The 23,283-nt window shown below is 45.5% G+C and overlaps 1 protein-coding gene across 1 annotated transcript in view; it reads left to right on the plus strand.

The window, feature by feature from the left end:
- The window catches only part of JMJD1C (jumonji domain containing 1C), a 228,220-nt gene that overhangs the window by 190,370 nt on the left and 14,567 nt on the right, over nt 1–23,283 (plus strand). Inside the window, 7 exon segments of the mRNA XM_044299158.1 lie at nt 1,032–1,233; nt 8,520–8,734; nt 12,791–12,943; nt 17,000–17,089; nt 17,255–17,382; nt 20,754–20,967; nt 21,677–21,882. Of these exon segments, the coding sequence (XP_044155093.1) occupies nt 1,032–1,233; nt 8,520–8,734; nt 12,791–12,943; nt 17,000–17,089; nt 17,255–17,382; nt 20,754–20,967; nt 21,677–21,882 (1,208 nt within the window).

Below are 23,283 nucleotides of genomic sequence, written 5' to 3' on the forward strand. Positions count from 1 at the left end.
GTATTGTAGTCGTTGTATGCACAGATGTTTTATAGACAGGAGGACATCTGCAGTTGAGATCTGATACTCTTGAGGTTTTACATACATGGTACTGGGATTTCTAAAATTACATGTTGAGGGGTAGGAGTCTCATGCTGCCCTATGGTTTTTGAAGATTTATAGTGCGTTTCTTCATAGTCTGATACTAGGACACACATTGACTAATTTACACAGTTCAGTAGTGCCCTGTATGTGTTGCTATGGGTACTGGCCATAGGGTGCTTCACCCAGAACCTGATTAGGGGGCATTCACATCACATTTTGTTTTCCGTTCTTCGGGAAAAAAATCTGTTATTTGGAGCATAAAGTTTGCGCTAAAAATAATTAACTGGTGCTGTAAGAAAGAAGGATTATGATCAGTTTGTGCCATGTCCATCGGAGATCTCCCCCCCCCCCCATTAAGGGCTTATGACCGTTTCCATATTTGTGGTCTGCTAATTGCAGATTCGCAAAACACAGATATCGACTGAGAGCCTGCCGCCATTTTTTTTATTTCTTCACAAATGTCCCATCTTTGTCCACAAAACGGACAAGAATAGGGCATGTTCTTTGGTCACCAACACAAACCGAAGTAGTGCATGCTTCCGTTCTTGTTTTCTACTGACTGATGTCTGAATAAACCCCCCCAAAAAAGCAATGAATGTGTGCTGTCAATGGAGAACACGGACTGCGCACAGACGTAATTCACTGACGTGTGAATAAGCCCCTAAGAGCTTTATAATTCTGAGACAATTGTATTCATGACCTTTGATAATGAAGGCTTTGGCATGTCAGCCTTGTTTCAGTGAGCGATTATATCATTTACATTCTCCAGTTCCTCCAAATAATGAGTTTTCTTGAGTTATGCCCGCCTGAGCTCCTCGCTCGTTTTCATTTCTCGTAGAAAATGATGTTTTTCTGCTAACCGCATCCTCATTAGCACCAGGTTGTGCACATGCAAATGCCACCCTTGTCTCATTTCCTTGCTGACACTTGTTGTGATGTGGTTTCAGCTGGCATACCTCGTTCAGTATTAAAAGACTGGCGGAAAGTGAAGAAACTCAAGCAGACGGGGGAATCTTTCCTGCAGGATGACTCTTGCTGTGAGATCGGGCCAAATTTACAGAAATGCAGAGAATGTCGTCTGATCCGCACCAAGAAAGGAGAAGAGTCTACACACTCCCCGGTTTTCTGCAGGTTTTATTATTTCCGCAGGTAATTGATGCTTTAGGCCCTGTTATGGTCTTAATACATTTCATCGTGGTCTAGTACGTGTACTGCAGTGGTGTTCATACTACTGTATGTATTGCCCTGTATCATTTCCTTAGAGGTCTGGAATGTATTGGATAACACTGACATAATGCTGTCAGTGTTAACCAATACATTCCAGGCCTCTAAGGGTTACATAGCATCATGAACACTCGTTCATCAGGTAGTTGTGATTTTTAAGCACAGCAATCGCTCATCCCCATTCCACAGAGGACATGTAATAGCAGCAGTGTCCTCTGCTAGCTGACGATTTCTGGGAGGGAACGCTTCCCTCCTGACAATCGTCTGTGATATTGTGGTGTCTAATACATACTTAAAGGGGTTCTCCGGGAATTAAGAAAATGAAAATACGTAAATACTACTTTATTTTAAATATATTCCCAAATGCCTTTTATTAGTTATAATGGCTTGTTTTGTCTAGGGAGCAATCAATAGGATAAATAAAATGGCCGCTGTCCTATTAGTACACACAAAACCTGTCCTAATGACATAGGAGGACAAGTTACTTCACAACACTGAGGTAAGGGGCTGCTTCATCCTCCTCTCCTACTTGTCAGGGATTATGATCCTGAATACAGTTTAATATGGTATTTAGCTGAATCTTTGTGGGAATTTAGCTTATGAGGAGACATAAAGTGCAGAAAAGATGGACAGGACAGACTGTGGTAATGGAGACTGCATACAAGTGCTGCTTCTCATTAGCCACATCTGCTCATGAACTCCATTCCTACAGAGATTCAGCTAAAGATTGTATCTGTATTCAGGATCATAATCCCTGACGAGCAGAGAGGAGGCTAAGGCAGCTCTTTACCTCAGTGTTGTGAAGTAACTTGTCCTCCTGTGTGATTAGGACGCGTTTTGTGTGTGCTAATAGGACCGCGACCATTTCTCGTGCATGGCATTGGGGGACACAGCACCATGGGTATATGTCCAACTACCACTAGGAGGCACTAGACACAAAAAGTGTTGGCTCCTCCCAGGTGGGCTATACCCTCTCCACAGGCACGAGGCTATTCAGTTTTAGTCTAGTGTCCGTAGGAGGCAGACCTGTCCTGCTTTTTTGCAGGTTCTGCTGTTTATTTTTATTCTTTTTTTCTCTCTTCCGCAGGTCGGTTTTTTTTCCACCGTTATACCTGCTGCAGGCTGGGGCTCCATCGTGTTCCACTTTAGTTGCCCCCCCTGCGGGCGCGTACTTCGGTACCATCGCCGGTCACCCAGTCCCCACGGACTGCATCCGCAGTGGCTTGCCGGCATTCCCACGGTTCCCGTGTTGAGTCTGCCGAAGGGGTGACCGTGCTGCGCCCGAAGACATCGGATGGTGAGTATATCGGATGGTGAGTATACTCCCCTGTCCCTGTGTCCCTGCCCCAGGGTTAGGTTCCCTTCTGTGGCCAGGGGGATGGGATCCACCTTAGCTGGGGGTCCTGGGGAGCCTCTTCGTTCCTCCTAGCCAACCCCCTCCCCCTCCTGGGGGGGTTATATTCATTTTTTTCCTCCCTTCTTTTCCCCCTCGGTTGGTCTTTTCTCTCCTCCCTGGCCACAGTCTCTCCCTGGCTTCCCCGCTACTTTAGTCCCCGGCTTCTGCCGGGACTAGGCCTCATCTTCTATGGCCTGTCCCCGGCTCCCAGGTGCTCTGTTTGCCCTGATCTGCCTATCCCCAGGTGTCGCTTCTCCCCCCCTACCCTACTCACCTATTTTTATGGTTCGGTGGGCCCTCTGTCGGCCGCGGTTCGCCCCGCCCCCCTTGCTCCATTCCCGGCCACCTCATAAATCGAGGCCCCGGCTTTTGGGCCTGCTAGGCCGCAATCTTCCCGGCCCCTCCCCCTTGCTTCCCGGGCTTTTCTGAGCCCCGCCCGGCCCTCGGGAGGAGCTATCTCCTCACCCTTTCCTGGGCTAACATGTTTTTTCTGTTGGAGGGGGTGGTTAACCCCTCGATTGCTTCATGTCCCCTGCAGCCCTACTGACCACCTCTTTTTTGGGGAACAGCTGCTGCTGCACCTCTTTGGGGGAACACTGCGTCCGGGTCAGGATAGACAGCCTCTGCTGGCTGCTTTTTGAGCATCTCTTCTCCCAACAGCTCCTCGGTCGCCACGTGTTTTCACGTGCGTCCGCTGTCTACAATGGCTGCCATGTGGTCATCCTGTCCCTGCTGGTGTGCAGTACCTCTTCCCAGATCCCATTGTTTTCCCTGAACAATCTTTTTGTGTAGGTTCCCCATGAATGGGTCCCTCCGTGTCAATGCCATGGGAACCTTGGCCGACTCTCCCTGGCAGTGTCGCTGGAACGCTACCAACCCAATATTGCGGCCACCTCTGCCCTCCCAGGGTCCTCCCTGCAGATGGGGCATGCTCAGTTAGGGGTACCTGCACCCGGGTTCGGCGAGGGGTAGCTCACAGTACACCCTCGGGTGGTCTCAACGGGGTCCCACCCCTCCTCGGCATCCTCGGATCCCCCCCCAGGACAGGCCTGAGGCTGGTGACGAATCCTTCCTGTCACCCCATCCGTTGCCTCTGGGGACACCTCTGCACCGATTCCCTCGGAACAGAGCATCAGGCGGTCTTCCTCCATATAGAAGCCCTCTGGGAGGTCAAGACTACGTGCACGGAGGAACCTCTCCTACCTAAACAGGGTTGGTATCCCCTCTAGTGGATTTTCGGATGGTGCTCCCCTGACCGCACAGGTATTCAACCGCACAGGTAAGGCAGCCGTCCCCGTGTTTAGCATACTGAGTCACCTACCCGGTGTCTGATACGTACGCCTTCTCCTTAACAGGGGGGTTCCTGCACCACTGCCATAGGCTGTCCCTGACAAGCCTTCCTGGTTCCCCTATACCAGGGGCTATCCTCTACACATTTGAGAGTGTTTCCGTGGGGTTCCCATCCTGGTGTTGGTGTTCGCCACTCTACCTCATTACAGGGAGTTCCTGTTCTGGGCAAGCGGTTAGCTCGGCTATCGCCTCCTGTAGGTTGGTGAGTTCAGAGCAATTGTACAGCCGCCTTGCCCCTTTTCTTAGGTAGTGTACCTACAGGAGCCATTACTCCTGGCTGGCTCTATGGTGTTCCATACAGCACTATTTCTCCCTTCCGGGTGAGATATACAGGTCGCTTCAATTGCCGTTGCAATTGCACCTGTCTGTTCCCAGCCACTTTGCTCCTGTCATAGGTGGAGTACCTACACCATCTCCTGATGCTGTAGCCGATTCCCCTGGCTTGGCGCTATGGTGTTCCATGCGACACTATTTCTCCCTTCCTGGCGAGATATACAGGCTGCCTTTAATTGCCGCTGCAATTGCGCCTGTCTGTTCCCAGCCAATTTGCTTCCTTCACAGGTAGAGTACCTACGCCATCACCGGTGCTGTAGCCGATACCTCTGGCGGGCTCTGTTGTGTTCCATGCGGCAACATTTCTCCCTACGGGCGGAATATAGAGGCCACTTTCAATTGCCGTAGAATTGCCCCTGTCCGGTTCAGTTACCTGTCTGTTCCCTGCCGCCTTGATCCCTTAACAGGTGGAGTACCTGAGCCATCTCCGGATGCGGTAGCCGTTCCTCCTGTCCGGCTTTATGGTGTTCCATGTGGCATTTTCTCTCCTTACAGGACGAGATATTGAGGCCTCCTCCTATTGCCGTGGCCATTGCACCTACCTCATCATAGTGTGCACCAAACGGCCATCTTACTCCCTTCATGGGTAGAGTCCCTGAACCGTCTCCGATGCTGCAGCCGTTCAACCTGTCTGGCTTCTAGGGTGTGCTATGCGGCCCTGTTTCTGTTGCCATTGCACCTACCTGATTGTGGTGTGCACCTGTCTTGTTCTTTGTGGTACCGTGCGGCCCTACTGGGTTCCATTGTTAACGCGGTTGCTGTTGCACCTCTCTGGGTCTAGGGTGCACCATGCGGCCACATTGCTTCGATCTTAAATGTAGTTCCTCTAACACAGCCATATTTCTACTTTACAGGTTGTGTACCTGTACCCTCCGTATGCTGTCTCATTCCCAGATGCTGTGGCTATGTTTCCACTCTCCTTAGTTGGCAACATGCAGCCACTTTCCCCATATTTTAGGCGTGTGTTTGTAGTACCCCAAGCGCTGGGCCCTGTGGTGCGGTCTGTAGCTCAGACAGTTTCTGTATCACTGGGTGTTTTCTGCCCACGGGTTCTAATCTGTGCTGCGGATGTTGGTTCCATCCATTTGGTTCTTCCATACATCTGCCACTCCTTTACTGTCGCGCTCATTGGTCTCCTTCTACCTCTCAAGGCACTGTCTGCACCAGGCCCCCTTCGTTCAGCGTGTGCATGGTTTCCATGTCTGGCAGGTGTGGGCCAGCCCAACCCCCACCTTGTCGGTCTACTGCTACTTCTGGTAGCTCCAGTATATGACTGATCTGTCTGATCCGGCGGGTGGTCCTCATTCAACCACGCTCCCTACTCCGTGGCCAGGTGGTTGTTGGCCTTCGTGCTGTAGTTGCTCTTGCCTTCTCTTTACGGTACTACGGTATGCTGTGCTCCGCGTTACCCCATGTTATAGGGGAGTACTCGCGTTGTTTCCTAATTGCTGAGCGGCCCATTCCTGGTGAAGTACAAGGATCTCCACTGGATCTTCTACCTTGTTTGGACACGTAGCTGGTGGCATCGGCCGCGGCTGCGGTTTTCTGTCTTCGCTGGATGTCCGCCACACGGAATCCTTCTGGGTCCACGGCTTTTATCATTGCTGGACGTCCTCCCTGATGGGTCAAGGACAGGACCTCTGAGCGCCACACACACCTGTCTGAATTTTCAGCTGCTTGCTCTGGTATCGGACAGGGCCCCGTAGTTCCTTTTGGGTCCAGGTGTTTTCGGTATTCCCTTGTATTTTCTGCTTAGTTGTGCTACATGGCGGAGGGGCAGTCCTCTTGGACCTTGCCGTCGTCTGCACCTGTCTGGTGCTTTCTCCCCCCTGGAAGTTTTCTGTATGCCGGTCGCAGCTGGTTTCTACATTTCTATGTAGGCTACCCCGGTTTTTTCATGGCGACTTCTGCATTCCTTATGCATATGGATGTCTGTCGTTTTGTGGTACATCCCGAGCTGCTGTACTTGCCCTCTCTGGGACAATGTTTAAGGTTTGCTGGTCAATATTCTTGGTACGGCTAGTTGTCCATGGCCTATGCCCCTTCCCCTATGGTGGTTTCTTTTCGCCTTTCCTGGATATTCTGGCTTGCGTTGTCTTCTGGTGGTTCAGTTTCTGGTTCCTTGTGAGCCCATACTGGGTACTCCTTTCTGGAGTCCCTGTCCCTGTTCATTTGAGGTCCTCTTGGGATTTGTGTCTTTTTTTCCAGCCTCCCACGTCAAGTACCTGGTATTGAGTGGTTTAGTGCTGCGGTTTGCAGTTCCACCGTATGGTCTCCTTCGGGAGGGACCTCCTCCTGTTGTAGGACCTTTCCTCTTTAGGTTTTTTGGAGTGCTCTCCTTCTACTCCCATGTCTCTCAGTCCAGTGTGTCCTGCCGAGGTTGCCTGGCCTGTATCTGGCTTCTTTTTTCCATGCTACTTCACATGCCCAGTGTTTCCTCTGGTCTTACGCTTCACGGTGATATCTTGTTTTCGGAGGCTTGCGCCTCGTCTCCTGTTTTTGGGGACGCAGGAGCTATCGTTCTTTTCCTGGTTTTTTACCTACAACCCCCTCCTTCTCCAGGGTTGGCGGTTTCCTCTAGCAGCCTTGGGTTTTCACCTTTACATGGGGCGCTTAGCTTCTTTCCTGGCCTTGCGGTGAGGGGAGTCCCCTCCCTTCACATGTGAGCCTTGCTATGGCTCCCCCACTCGTTTGGTTTTCAGTGCTTCCCTGTTTCTTTTCTCCCCTGGCCTTTCAGGGGATGGCCACAGGTTTTTTTTTTTTGGGTCTGGAACAATGTAGAGCGTTGGGTAGTTTCACCACGCGGTGCTGTCCTGATTTTTTCTCCAGCCCTTGGCTGCGCTCTGTTTCCTTTTGCCACCTTCTTGCATTTGGGATTTTCTTCCAGTCATTTGTCCTGGGGTGCTGGCAGTCTTCCCTGCTTCTTCTGAGGTTTCTTCCTTGTTATGGAACCTCTTGCCCATCTCGTGTTTTTCCCGTTGGGTCACATGGTTCTCCTGCACCTGTATGCCCAACCGGTGGCGCGTCTCTTCTTTTCCCTCCCTCAGGGACTGCTTTGGGACGTCCCATGGTGCTGTGTCCCCCAATGCCATGCACGAGAAAATTGGATTTTTTGTACTCACCGTAAAATCCTTTTCTCGTAGTAGGCATTGGGGGACACAGATCCCTCCCTATGTTTTTTCTTCCGCTTCTCCGGGCTGGTCTCTTGATCTTTCCCGGTACGGGAGTTGTTGGTTCCTTGCTTTTCTTCTCTCTCCTACTGCTTTTGGTACAAACTGAATAGCCTCGTGCCTGTGGAGAGGGTATAGCCCACCTGGGAGGAGCCAACACTTTTTGTGTCTAGTGCCTCCTAGTGGTAGTTGGACATATACCCATGGTGCTGTGTCCCCCAATGCCTACTACGAGAAAAGGATTTTACGGTGAGTACAAAAAATCCAATTTTTGTTTGTCCTAATGATTGCTCCCCAGACAAATCAAGCCATTATAACTAATGAATGGTATTTGGAAATATATTTATAATGGAGTAATATTTAAGTATTTAGATTTTTCTTTATTCCTGGGGAACCCCTTTTAAGTCATGTGTCGGTGAAGTGATGAGTTCAGTTGTATAGTCACAGGAGATAAAAAAATAGTAGACTCGCCTAAGAAAAGGGCATAATACATAACCATTCTTTACCACAAAGTATAAATGTCTATAAAATAGGGTTTTATTGAATACTGCGGTGGATGGAAAAAAAAACTTGCAGTGTATTCCAAAGCTCTCTTTTTCTAAATTGCCTTCAGATGTCATGAAATCCGTACAACAAACCATTGAGAACATCCAAATCCCGAGAATACTCTGTTCTTTACAGTGATTCCAGAATAACACGTCCTGTTCCCTGAAATAAGGGCCGGCCACTGCTGGCTTCCTCTGTGTAGTAATGTGTTGTATCTGCCCAGAAGGGCCTGGTTTGGTTTAAAGTAAACACATTCGATGTGTATTAGAAGCCATAGAAACCCAGAATGTTCTGCTTTATCTTTGCCGTCACCATCCAGCACATGATGGAAAGTTAAGACAGAGATGGATGGTCCGCGCTCGCACAGGGCACAGTGCTGCTGGCACTGAAACAATTATTTTTCTGCTGTGTTCCAGGTTATCGTTCAGTAAGAATGGCGTTGTTAGAATAGATGGATTCTCTACCCCTGACCAGTATGATGATGAAGCACTGAGTTTATGGACGCACGAAAACTATGAAGATGATGAATTGGACCTCGAATCCATTAAGTATATCTTGGGTTACATCGGCGATAAATTCTGTCAGATGGTGACGTCGGAGAAAGCTGCTATGTCTTGGGTGAAGAAGGATGGTACGTGCAGCCTCACACTGTGTGTGTATCGACTGACGCGTTTTTCTCTACAGTCAGATTCTCGCATCCAGATCACACATTGGTTCTCTGTACATAGGACATGTGGGAAAAGTCTGCAACTATATCCATGACACTAGCCGGGAAGATGAATGGACTCTGCCAGATGAGGCTAGAGGGTTTACAAAACGATGGCTGCAAATTTAATTCTGCTTGTACGTCTGAAAAAGAAAGACGACAATATTGTGGTCATTAGTCAGAATTATTTCACGCTGCACTGTAGTAGCATCTTGGCCAAACTAAAGATCAGGCAGGAAATGCAGGGGCCTAAGGCGACCGCCGCCTGTGCCTTGATTGAGGAAATAACATTCGCTCTGATGCTAGAACGTAGCGTGAATAACCCAGCAATATTTAGTGGTCCCTCTAGACATGAAAGTATAATCCTGCTTCTAAGTGCTTCTACGAGACATTTCCCTCCTGCTCCCTATAAAAAAAATACAGTATTGTTGATGCCGATGTGAAGATAAGAAAGACAGATTTTTCCTATAGCTAAAAAAGGGGGAAATAAATTGCATGAATAATTTATAGTAATACATTTTGTAGATCGGGTTTTGTTTCCTTTATTAAACCTTTTTATTTCAGAGTACAATTTGAGTAGTAAGTATATCTGATGAGAACAGAACTTTCGATTACCGTTTTTTTTGGGGGGGGGGTTAAAAATAAGGCAGAAAAGTGCAGAATGCTATTATGGAAAGACAGCCTGCCTGTCAAATAAGAGTTTCCTAATGAGAAAAGGCTAAACTGGGTGACCTTTGAAGACAGGAAAAACATGGAAATTAGTGGAGCCCCTCACGAGAATATTTTTCATCAAAATAAGGCCTCATGCACATAGGAGTGTTAAAGTTCCATTCTTTTGAGTAAGGGCTCATTCACACGACCGTATGCCCTCCGAGACATACAGTCCGTGAGCGAGCCATATGTCCCAGAGGGGCACACATCGTGCGCACAGCATCATAGGTTACTATGATGCTGTGCGCATCGTGCCGCCCGCGGGACTATTGTCCCGCACTCATATGATATAGTAACCTATGATGCTGTGCGCACGATGTATGCCCCTCTGGGACATATGGCCCGCTCACGGACTGTATGTCTCGGGCATACAGTCGTGTGCATGAGCCCTAATATGGAGCCATTATAGGACACCTATAGATGTGTGTGGCACCCTGCTTCTGACATGCATTCCACATGAATCCGACAGAAAAAGATTGTGGTTTGTGCCATAGAACATAATTTTACTGTACCAGATGGAGTGTTCTATAAAGGGGTTGTCTGGGTTCAGAGCTGAACCCGGACATACCCACATCTTCACCCCTCCGGCCCCTTTGATATCAGCATCGGAGTAGTTCATGCTCTGATGCTCTCCCTTGATTTGCGCTGGATCGGGCAGGGCAATGGCTTGTTTGTTTACCTCTGCACACTGCTAGACAAAATGCTTTCACCTAGCAGTGTATTTGGTGACGTCACCATTTCTAATAGGCCGGCTTTACCCCTGCCCTAGCTGTTTTACAGGCTAGGGCAGCGCTAAAGCCCGCCCATCAGTGCCGGTGCCATTACCGGGCTCAATGCTGTGCGGAAGCCTCTGCCTGGCAGTCCCTATGGAGAGCCCGGTACGTCCCCGGGCGATTTATCACAGGGAAAAAGAGCATCAGAGCATGCCATGCTCCAATGCTAATATACAGGTCCTTCTCAAAAAATTAGCATATTGTGATAAAGTTCATTATTTTCTGTAATGTACTGATAAACATTAGACTTTCATATATTTTAGATTCATTACACACCAACTGAAGTAGTTCAAGCCTTTTATTGTTTTAATATTGATGATTTTGGCATACAGCTCATGAAAACCCAAATTTCCTATCTAAAAAAATTAGCATATTTCATCCGACCAATAAAAGAAAAGTGTTTTTAATACAAAAAAAAGTCAACCTTCAAAAAATTATGTTCAGTTCTGCACTCAATACTTGGTCGGGAATCCTTTTGCAGAAATGACTGCTTCAATGTGGCGTGGCATGGAGGCAATCAGCCTGTGGCACTGCTGAGGTGTTATGGAGGCCCAGGATGCTTCGATAGCGGCCTTAAGCTCATCCAGAGTGTTGGGTCTCGCGTCTCTCAACTTTCTCTTCCCAATATCCCACAGATTCTCTATGGGGTTCAGGTCAGGAGAGTTGGCAGGCCAATTGAGCACAGTAATACCATGGTCAGTAAACCATTTACCAGTGGTTTTGGCACTGTGAGCAGGTGCCAGGTCGTGCTGAAAAATGAAATCTTCATCTCCATAAAGCTTTTCAGCAGATGGAAGCATGAAGTGCTCCAAAATCTCCTGATAGCGGCTGCATTGACCCTGCCCTTGATAAAACACAGTGGACCAACACCAGCAGCTGACATGGCACCCCAGACCATCACTGACTGTGGGTACTTGACACTGGACTTCAGGCATTTTGGCATTTCCCTCTCCCCAGTCTTCCTCCAGACTCTGGCACCTTGATTTCCGAATGACATGCAACAGTCCAGTACTGCTTCTCTGTAGCCCAGGTCAGGCGCTTCTGCCGCTGTTTCTGGTTCAAAAGTGGCTTGACCTGGGGAATGCGGCACCTGTAGCCCATTTCCTGCACACGCCTGTACACTGGTGGCTCTGGATGTTTCTACTCCAGACTCAGTCCACTGCTTCCGCAGGTCCCCCAAGGTCTGGAATCGGTCCTTCTCCACAATCTTCCTCAGGGTCCGGTCACCTCTTCTCGTTGTGCAGCGTTTTCTGCCACACTTTTTCCTTCCCACAGACTTCCCACTGAGGTGCCTTGATACAGCACTCTGGGAACAGCCTATTCGGTCAGACATTTCTTTCTGTGTCTTACCCTCTTGCTTGAGGGTGTCAATGATGGCCTTCTGGACAGCAGTCAGGTCGGCAGTCTTACCCATGATTGCGGTTTTGAGTAATGAACCAGGCTGGGAGTTTTTAAAAGCCTCAGGAATCTTTTGCAGGTGTTTAGAGTTAATTAGTTGATTCAGATGATTAGGTTAATAGCTCATTTAGAGAACCTTTTCATGATATGCTAATTTTTTGAGATAGGAATTTTGGGTTTTCATGAGCTGTATGCCAAAATCATCAATATTAAAACAATAAAAGGCTTGAACTACTTCAGTTGGTGTGTAATGAATCTAAAATATATGAAAGTCTAATGTTTATCAGTACATTACAGAAAATAATGAACTTTATCACAATATGCTAATTTTTTTAGAAGGACCTGTAAGTAGGGCTGCCTGTGTGAAAATGTGGGTATGTCCGGGTTCAGCTCTGAACCCAGACAACACCTTTAACAGTCTTTTAGGACTTTTAGCATGGAAGTGATTTATGGGAAAACCACTTGACTGCGGCAGAGCTGCTTCCGTTACGTTGTCTGATTTGTTTAAACAATACAGTCCACTTTACTTGTCATGAAATTTACATAAAATGTAAAATAACCTCCTTAAAACACAACGAAGACCAGAGGCCTATAGATTGACAATCGTTTCCAGTGACGGGCACAGGGAATTTCTTTTCCCAGCTATTGCCCTTTGCTGGCTGGGAAAATGTTTTCTTGCCTCATGGCCAGTTCAGTCAATAAAAAACTATGAAGAGATTTAATTTTCTGCAGTTCACGAATATATTAGCCTGTATACTGTGAAGCCAGTTGGACAGCGACCCGGTCTGTTGAGTGGCCACACGTAATTAAGTGCACGGCTAGAAACCGAAAAAGCTGCAAACTATCATTCAAATTTGAGGGAGCCCACAACGATACAGATTTGTCCTTGGATTGCAGAGTATATACGCTTGAGCGTTTGTATCTGACATCTTGGTGGTCGTCATCTTTGTATCTGAGGCACGTTCTGTGCAGCTGATAGGTTTCTGGGCATATTTTCTGTCTATCAACCAAGGTCAGTGACCAGAAAAAAAAAAGCCCATAAAGCAAATGTTTGTACAGAGCAGATGTTCATGTTTTTCTAAACCATTCTGCATTTCAGCAAAAATAGCCTGGAAGAGAGCGGTGCGAGGAGTACGCGAGATGTGCGATGCCTGTGAAGCCACCTTGTTCAACATTCACTGGGTCTGCCAAAAATGTGGATTTGTGGTCTGTCTGGACTGTTACAAGGCGAAGGAAAGGAAAAGTTCTCGAGGTTAGTTTGCATGAAGCACTCCATTCTGTGGCGTGTTTACCCAGCAGAAATGCTTAGGAAGCAGTCCGCTGCACAGATCCTATCGCTCGTGAATTGCTGTTTCTGTAGGGGAGAAGTACAGTAAGACGTTTCAGAGCTTCCCTATTTGTTTCCAGCTTTTTGGGAGAAAGAAGTTCTGCCGTTTCATGGTTTTGTCTAATAAAAATGTAGCTTAAGGGTCTGAGGTGTAGACGACAAAGTCCTTCCTTTGTGATTTAACATGCTTTACTGGCTCAACACTAGTTCAGTATAAATTGCATATGGTCTGTCATATGTGGTTTGGAATGGGGCCACTTTGCGCTGAAACTGGTTTCTTTTATGGCACATTCCAGCTGAAGAATTGGATTAACCACTTAACAGTTTTGACAGAGCTCTGCTCGGGCTTTGAGAAAGAGATTTAACAGTTCAGCCAGAGCTGAACTTTAGCTGCTCATATCTCGGGATTAGTAGCAGCTAGAGATATGGGTCTTCAGTTATAGATATGGGACTGCCATTTCAAGCTTTCAAACCAGAATCACAGCATTATTATCTGCACTACATTGGGAGTTAAAAATGGAGTCAGGAGTGAAACAGTGAAACCTACTTTTACTTTAACGTTCAGCTGCGTTCACTGCCATACCGATTTCTAACCGCTATATCTGCAGATCTCTATCTGCTACCAATCCAGAGATATTAAAAAAACAGCCCCCCTCTCTTCATTCTGGAGGAAGAGGGGGCATTAGAAGCTGACAGCCTGCAAGAGGAAAGAAACAAATATAAAAAAATAAAATAACCCACAGAACAAAGTTATCATGTTACTTATACCACACAGTGAATGTCTTAAATAAATTCCACAACATGTTAACATTTCTGTTTATCTATCCCCCTAAAAATGAAAGAAGTTATTTAATACACTATGTACCCCAAAATGGTTCCCCAGAAAACTACAACTTATGCCGCAAAATCCAGAAAAGCGTTTAGAAGAAGAAAATTAAAAAGTTATTGCAATTGTGTCCCCAGAGTTGTGCGCCAATAAAGACCTTTTCAGGAGGCTTTCTCCAATTTTAATGTGACTATTAGGAGTTTAAAACAAGATTACTGGGGTTACATCTTGAACACAACCCCACGAAGAGCCACTCTGCTCAAGCAACTCCTGCTCTGGAGGGCTTACTGTCCCCCTGTTATATGGACAACCGTTAACAACTTAAATGGCCACTGTGTAATGCTGCAGGTGAAATGACTCGCTGACCCTCGCCTCTCCCAGCAAAACCCAACTGGTGAGGCAGCCTCTTTAAAGGGCACCAGTCAGCGGGTTTGTACCTATGAAACTGACTGTTGTTTTATATATGCAAATGAGCCTAGAGACATAGTCCTCTCTACAACTGCCGCGTCCTCTGCACTTTGACAGGACCAGGCAATGAAAACATCATCACACCTGGTCCTGTCAATCAAAGTGCAGAGGACGAGACCGCTGCAGAGACCTGAGCCTTCTGGAGTAACGGCAACGCCCCCATTGCTCCTAGAGGCTCATTTGCATATATTAAAACATTACTTTTCTCAGCAATGTGGGCACGTATGAACATGGGAACAACACAGATGCCTTCGGCTGCAAAGTGCACATGTAACATGTCTGTGAAGGTTCTCATTTATCCAGGTCATGGTATATCTGTAAAGAATAAATCAAGGCAACTGGACGTACTGTAGATTTCTTGAAAACGTTTCACTCGTTCTTCCAACGAGCTTTCTCAATTCTGAGTGACTGTACAATAATTCTCTGGGAATAAATATGTAACTGAATCCACATCTGGTAATTATACCCAGCATGGGGTCAGAGGTCATTATACCCAGCATGGGGTCAGAGGTCATTATACCCAGCATGGGGTCAAAGGTGTTGATTCCATTATCCTAATTGGAGTCAGTAGGTGATAATGACCTCCCAGAAAAAGGTGTCAAGACAGCATTGTATGTGGCAGACAATAGATGTCTAACCCCCCTCCCCGCCTCTATTCAAGCTTGGCTTCTCCATTTTTACGTAGATGGCCTCGTTTATACCAATCGGCCTCTTTATCCAAAACACGTACTTGACTGTCTTCAAAGGTGTGACCTGTTTCTTCTAGATGTAAGTACACGGCTGAATCTTGACCAGAGTTTTTTTGGATAAGGAGGCCGATTGGTACAAACGAGGTGTGAAGGAGGTCATCTATGTAAAAATGGAGAAGCCAAGCTTGAATAGAGGCGGGGGGGGGGGGGGGGGGGGGGTTAGACATCTATTCTCTGCCACATACAATGCTGTCTTGACTCCTTTGTCTGGGAAGTCTTTATAACCTACTGACTCCAATTAGGATAATGGCATCAACACCTTTGACCTCATGCTGGGTATAATGACCTCTGACCTGGGTATAATTACCAGTTGTTCATTCAGTTATATTTATTCCCAGAGAATTATTGTACAGTCACTCAGAATTGAGAGCTTGTTTTTCAAGAAATCTACAGTACGTCCAGTTGCCTGGATTTATTCTTTACAGATATGCACATGTAACAGGTCAGCCAGTGTCATAGACACAAATCTGTTGACAGATGCCCTTTGTATGGGGCCCTTCTTCATGTACATGGTCTTGTACTGCATACACTGTCTCTAGCCAGTTATGATGCTGTTTTTTGAAGAAAAAAAAAAAGACCCATTTTTTTTACCCTTTAAAAATGTTTGATAACAGTTCTAGGCCTTGAGTTGCTTTCATCCATTAACGTCGGCTAAGAATATCTTATTACCACATGTGCCCGTGCACATAGCGTCCTGCACCTCAGTAGTGACCTGCTGTCAAGATGTCAGGAGTATAAAGTGAGAAGATATGATTGGGTACATTAATAAATCGCGCTGAGTTTTTACAGGGTCGGCAGATTTTAATCAAATTAACACATGAATCCATACTATGGTAAATAGAATTGATTAAATCCCTGTAAGTTTAATGGCCTGTGAATTCTGTCAGAAGGATAGTAAAAATGGGTAAAGAGGTTCCAGCGCCCGGAGCGGCGGTGTAAATTACCTGTCAAAATACTATGATTTAGTGGAGACATCTCAGGACATGGCGTGTCGTTGTAAATAACCCAGTAGGGATGTTCATTGATCCAAGGGCACCTTGTCCAGACTGGCAGCTTATGATTTTGGCAATTGCCAAGATTGATAGATTAAGTCTTAAAAATGTTCTCACAATATTCAAAGGAACAAATCCCTGTTTAGGTGGCCGTAGATGACCCCCATGTCCCAGCAACACTGAACTCCACCTTTTTTAAAGGGATTGTGCAGGTATACTCCTGCCTAATATATTGGGTTTTTAGAGATGCCACTGCACCTTGGGCAGAGCTGTTACCCGGGCACCATCTAAGGACTGTTGAGTATCGTGCACAGAGGTCCCATTACTTAGAATGGGACATTTCCAAGATACTTGCTGGACATCAGACTGTTACCTCCGCACGTGCTCCGTCCACTATCCGCCGGCGTTTCTCCATACCTGATGACAGATCGGACAAGACAGTATACCTGCAAAAACCTTTCCATTGCACTGGCAGCATCACTGTAAAGAAGAATCAATCAGGCACCAATCAGAGCTCTATTGACTGAAGCTGCAATACAATTTTTCTGTTAGTTCCTATAGTTCATATGTGGTTTTTTTTTTTTTTTTTTTTGGGGGGGGGGGGGGGGGGCAATATTGAGCAACTTTAACCGCTGCAGCTGCTCCATGTGCCCACCACAAAATGTAATTTCAGTAATTCACATCTGCTGTGCACACATTTTACTTTATTTCTGGTCTTGCCTTGGGGCTAATGCATACAGACCTGCCAATGTACATTGGGTCTGTTGGTCACCAAATGTGGTGCCACTGTGAGAGGAGGCGATCTCTGTCCTATGACATGAGGTGGAGAATTGAACAGTCTTTTTTTGTCCACTACTAGATTTATAATATAAAAAAAAAAGGCAGTCCCATTGACAGGGCTCGTATGTTGGCTGCAGGGTATTTTCACGCTCTTGTGTCCTTCCAGATAAAGAGTTGTACACCTGGTTGAAATGCGTAAAAGGACAGCCACACGATTACAAGCACCTAATGCCTACCCAGATCATCCCCAGCTCTGGTAAGTTCCTTTCCCATGGTTAGAAATGTCAAGAAATTGATCCAGCTTCTGGAAGCTCAGATATCTTATTATCTAGACGTTTTTAGTCTCTTTTGGCTTAAAAAAAAATAACATTTTATTCAGTGATTTAAATCTTTGTGTTTTATGTCTTTGATTTTGCTGCAGTTCTGACAGATCTTCTTGAGGCCATGCACATCCTTCGAGACAAGTTTGGGATTAAATCGCACTGCCAGTGCACAGGGAAACAAGCCTCACAAAGCAACAAGTTCCCGGCCATGAACGGAGTGTCGCAGGTGAGGCCGCATTCGCCATGCTGTTCAAAATTTAGCACACTAGTCACATCAATTCTGTCTGGCCAGTGAACACAAGTGGATAGGAGTATTGCATTTACAGTAGCATCTCACTGTTACTGAGCTGACTCCTGTCCATCGGTCTGTCCAACATCTTCTCACAAGAGCATAGTGCAGGGCAGCCTTCGACCCAACATGTAAGTTTGAAGGGCAGTGATGTTAGAAGGGGCAATTAGATGGGCTGTTTGCCAGCCCTGAACTTCCTCCACTGTAGAGAGTCGGTGACTGTAGGTATGATTGGTGGCACAGGCAAGCACTGCATTAGTAGTTTCAGTCCCAAGGCTACTGTACATTCCCTGAAGCTATTGTACACAAACTACCAGCGTAGACACAATGTGGCCTTGACAAGAGCTGCTGCACATGCGTGTCTATGCGCGGCCCCTGCCCCCAGAGAGTGCAATGTAAAACCCCTGACAATGAGCAGTTTATGATGGGATGAAATAAAGGGATTAAAGACCGTAAAGGAGGCAATTTGGAGACATAGAATACTTTAGTAATTGCTTTGTATTAACATTTTTGGCATGGTAATTGCCATTTGATGAATTGAGACAACTCTTTTAAAGGGGTTCTCTGGGAATTAAGAAAATGAAAATAGTTAAAGATTAGGCTACTTTCACACTGGCATTTTGAATTCCGTTTGTGAGATCCGTTTCAGGGATCTCAAACGGTTCAAAACGGATCAGTTCAGCCCCAATGCATTCTGAATGGATAAGGATCCATTCAGAGTGCATCAGTTTGGCTCGATTCCACTCTGGATGCGGACTCAAAAATGCTGCTTGCAGCGTTTTGGTGTCTGTCTGACGAAACTGAGCCAAACTGATCCGTCCTGACTTGCAATGTAAGTCAATGGGGACGGATCCGTTTTTATTGACACAATATGCTGCAATTGAAAACGGATCCATCCCCCATTGACTTTCAATGTAAGTCATGACAGAATAATGCAAACGGATCCGTTCTGAACAGATACAAGTGTTTGCATTATAGGTGCGGATCCGTCTGTGCAGATTCCAGACGTATCCGCACCTAACGCAGGTGTGAAAGTAGCCTTACTTTATTATAAATATATTCCCAAATACATTTCATTAGTTATAGTGGCTTGTTTTGTCTGGGTGCAGTATCAGGGGAAATAAAGTGGCCGCCGTTCTATTAGTACACACAAAACCTGTCCTAATCACGCAGCAGGGCAAGTTACTTCACCTTCAGCTCAGTGAAGTAACTTGTCCTGCTGTGTGATTAGGACAAGTTTTGTGTGTACTATTAGGATGGCGACCATTTTATTTTCTCTAATAATTGCTCCCTACACACAATAAACCATTACAACTAATGAAATGTATGAGAGTATATTTATATTTATAATAAAGTAATATTTAATTATTTTTATTTTCTTAATTCCCGGAGAACCGCTATAACTATCGCCTAATAAATATTTAGCAAGTCATTTGCATTCGAAATATGTGCAACAAGGCAAGACGATAATTGCTTGTAGGTTGTGACAAACAATCTTTCAGTCAGGTTGGAAGATCCTATCAATGGAAAATGAACAGTTTATCGATCGCAGTTTATTCACTGCACACTTTTACACCCAAGGAGAATCTCTCAAATATGAACGATTATAGGAAAATTCATGCAATAATCGCTGTCTAATACAGTCTTAGGTATTACACACATTAATGGAAGTATCTGAGATAATAAAAAAATCTCAGACAACCTTTAGAAAAGATTAAAGGGGTTATCTGAGATGCATCTGCCATCCTGTGCGGCCGCCACTTCTGCTAAAGCGGTAGCACGAGATTCAGACTCTTGCATCCACTGCAGGTTGTAATCCCAGACTGGGATCATATGCTGAATGTATGGCATGTGATCCTGGAAGTGGCGGCTGTACAGGATCGCAGCGACATCTCGGATAACCCCTTTAAGATTAAAAAGAAAAGGTTTTAACAGTGATAATCGCCCTCTTTTTCAGCGCTGGTATTTGTGGTACTGGTTCGGCCCTCCTCATGCTTTTTGATGGCATGCCTGGATGCTGCACATGACCACTGCAGTCAATCACTGTCCTCGCAAAAGACAGTGATTGGCTGCAGCGGTGAAGTGTCGGTGACATGTCAGGATAGTATGACTTGTTTTTTCTTCTATTGAAAGCTACTCTAGGGATTGTCCAAGGGTTTTGAACTATCTCGGTAACAACCTCTAAGACTTAGACATTGCGGTTACTATATTCAGCCTCACTTGAAATAATGTTCTCACTGACGTACAGTAGATATTAGGGAGCCCAGAGTCGTTAGGGGATTCTTTAGCAGTATATTTGAGTCCTACTGGGTGTGGGTCGTGGAAGTTTAGTACAGAAAGTCTGAACTGAAAGGTTTGCTGACGAGGATATTTCCATGCAAACTGAAATAATAGGAAACACTTGGGTTCAGACTACATTGCTCACTGCAGAAAAGTAATCTTTTCTTGGTTTTTGGCCAAGTCATTCTTGTTGAAAACTTCATTTTGGTATTTCGCTTCTTGTCCTGCTGATTCATCTCTTACCAGCGATTGTTGATGGCATCATGAATCGTTGGTTTATCTAGAACACACAGATCTCACACAGTGGCAGCTAAAATAAGATTTGTAGGATACTATATGTACAGTAACACATTCCATAGAACATAATGACAAGTAGTTCCCAGGCTTTGGTACCGTCATGCACCTTCATTGTATGGATTAGCCGCATAGTCTGACACAGTCCTGGCGGTCTGCTGTATGGACAAATTCTTAAAGAAATTCCATACTAGTAAGTGAAGACCTATTGTAAGGATATGCCGATCCAAAAACTCGGACTCCCGCCTATCACAAGAATGTGGTAAGTGGTGCCATGCGCTGCAGTAGCTGATGCTGTTATTTTCACGATCTTGGTGGGTTCCAGCAGTTGGATATGCCCAGATCACGTTACTGGTATAGTAATTGCTAGTATATTGTTAGTATATAACTGTGGAGCCACTTCATAAGAAAACTGTTTAATAAGGCAGCGTTCACATCTACGGCAGCACATCCAGCAGAAAGCAGCCTGACAGATTTCATTGTATCCGACATTGCCGGATTCTACAGTTTACCGCCGGATCCCCATTGACTATCATGAGGTCAGGCGTGCAAGTTTTTCGTCCGGCTAACAGTCGACATTTGCACCGGATCAGCTTGCCGCAGATGTGACCATGGCCTAACTTTCCATATAATTTTGTAGGGCGAATTTTAGGTTGCCAGGAAGAAAGAAGATGGGATGGTAAATATGAAGCGATTTTATGTCACCGATTTAACGGTCGTGTTTAATATTTTAGGTATTACAAAATGTCCTGAATCACAGTAACAAGATCTCTCTGAGCTTGCCAGAATCACAACAGCACAGCCCTTCTCAGAAGCCCGAAACCAATGGCAATGCAAGCCCAGGAAGCGACACGAGCTCAGACAGCAAGTTGGCATCCCCAGAATCTCATTCCTCACTGCACTGGCTGGCAGATCTGGCAGAACAAAAGTCGAGAGAAGAAAAGAAAGGTACGTTTTTAGTAACCAGTCTCTCCGTAATAAAACAAGTACATACATATATACCTCTTGTATGTTTAGTGTCAGGCTAGACTTTACTGTATATCACAGAAAACGAAATAACTTCCCCAAAAATGTAACCTTTATTCCTACAATTAAAAAGATCCCAAAAATATAACCAAGGAAAAGCCCAGGAGAAAACCCTACAAAGTCTCTATTCCACCCTACCTAAGAGCAGAGCAGCTACCCTGAAAAGGGCGATCCCATTGTCGTCTTTGTTGTCCTTTAAAAAAAAAAAAAAAAAAAAACCTGTGCACTGGGGTATCCAAGTAAGGAATGGGGATCGAAAAAAAAGTACTTCTATTTATGTATACTAACATACCTATGTACACATGAAATGGGAAGGGAGGTTTTTAATTGTTCTGATATCTCAGGATATTAGCTATTACTTTTTTGGGGTTCATCAGAGGCTGTTACTATAGAGAAACAGGGGATAGTTGGTAAATTGAGACAAGATATCACCTCCCCAGATAAATATTTCAAGGACTAGATGAAGCGAGACTCGTACGTGTATGTTATATGCAAAAATAATATGGCAGTATGTAAACCCTAGCTCAACTCGGTGTGAGGCGCCAGCCTGCCCAGGAATGCAGGAGGCACTAGACTTTACTGTACAAAGATGAATTTATTTTTGCACTGACCGGAGTATATTCTATTGCAGAGAATAAAGAGGTCCCTGTGACAAAACTTATCAAAGAAGAACAAGATAATGAAACGGCAAACCCCAAATCCTCCTCTCCTGCAACACAAACTAGTGAGCCGGGCTCCACCCTGCGGGACCTGCTCACCACCACTGCCGGCAAACTACGTCTGGGATCCACTGACGCCGGCATTGCCTTTGCACCAGTTTACTCGGTAGGAAATCCAGTAAGTGCAAAAAGCACAGATTTGTTAGAAAGTTACTGTGAATGCTTGTATTCTGGGCACATCCATGTTGAAATGATTTGAATTGCAGAAATCATGGGTAGACAGATATGCTGAGAGAGGAAAGTTATTCTCTTGGCAAAACTCTTCGCAGACTTGGGCTACTTGCCAAAGACAACCAAGAACTTGGAAGTGACCTGCAAACAAAGTTGTCTTTGAATGGGAAATGTGATGCAGTATTTAACATTTAATTGGCGAAGACTAGTGGAATCGGGTTTGAAAACTAGTACAGGGAGCAGCAAAACATTCCCAGGCAGTAGCAAACCAAGCCATGTATGCATGATATATGTCCGTATTTACTGCACAGTGCTGGATGTGTGCATGTGTCATAGTTAGAAATGCTGTTTTTGTATGTTTTAGGCTATGCCTATATCCTGGTCAAGGCTCATCGTCCTATACATTTAATTTTGGTCCCCATGAATGTCATGTGTGCATCTGAATAAAAATGGCTGCTCATAAATACGTTTGCAAGTGGCAGATTTATTACAGAAGTTTTGGCGAATGTAATTTTGATTCGTACCTGGAAACGGGTTGTTTCTGCAGTGTGTATAGATTTCTGCAATTCAGAACAGGATGTCACAGAAATTTCTGCAACAAATCTGTGTGTAAATATACCCTTAAAGGGCATCTGTCGGCAGATTTGTACCTATGACACTGACCTGTTACATGTGCACTTGGCAGCTGAAGGCATCTGTGTTGGTTCCATGTTTTTATGTGCCCGCATTACTGAGAAAAATGGGCCGTTACACCAAGAGGCTCAGCTGCCTGCAACTAGCGTGCCCTCTGCACTTTGACAGGGTGATTACGGCTGCGGAGGGTGTGGCAGTTGCAGAGAGAGCAGAGCCTCTATGTGTAATGTTAACGCCCCCTAGAAGCTCCTTTGCATATATAAAAACATCATTTTTCTCACCCATGCGGGAACGTATGAACATGGGAGCAACACGGATGCCTTCAGCTGCCAACTTAGCTATGTTTCATAGGTAAAAGCCTTCCATGTAAAAATCTGCTGACAGATGCTTTTAAGGGTTCTGTCAGCATCTGTCAAAAACCCTCACTGAAAAAAATTCTCCCTACAGACTTGCTTAGGCAAACCACGCGCATTTATTGACACCTAAGGTTCTTTAAAAACCTTTCCTCCACCTAAAGTTTGAAAACCTGTGAAAGTAAGGCCTTTTGCACACAAATGTTTTTTTTTACACGTTCCGTTTTTTGCGTTCCGTTTCAACAGATCCTCAAAAAAACAGAAGGTACTTTGTATGCTTTCCGTTTTTCTGTTTCCTTCAAAGATAGAACATGTCCTATTATTGTCCGCATAACGGACAAGGATGGTATTGTTCTATCAGT

The sequence above is a fragment of the Bufo gargarizans genome, chromosome 6, assembly GCF_014858855.1.
Source record: "Bufo gargarizans isolate SCDJY-AF-19 chromosome 6, ASM1485885v1, whole genome shotgun sequence".
Classification (NCBI taxonomy): Eukaryota; Metazoa; Chordata; class Amphibia; order Anura; family Bufonidae; genus Bufo; species Bufo gargarizans.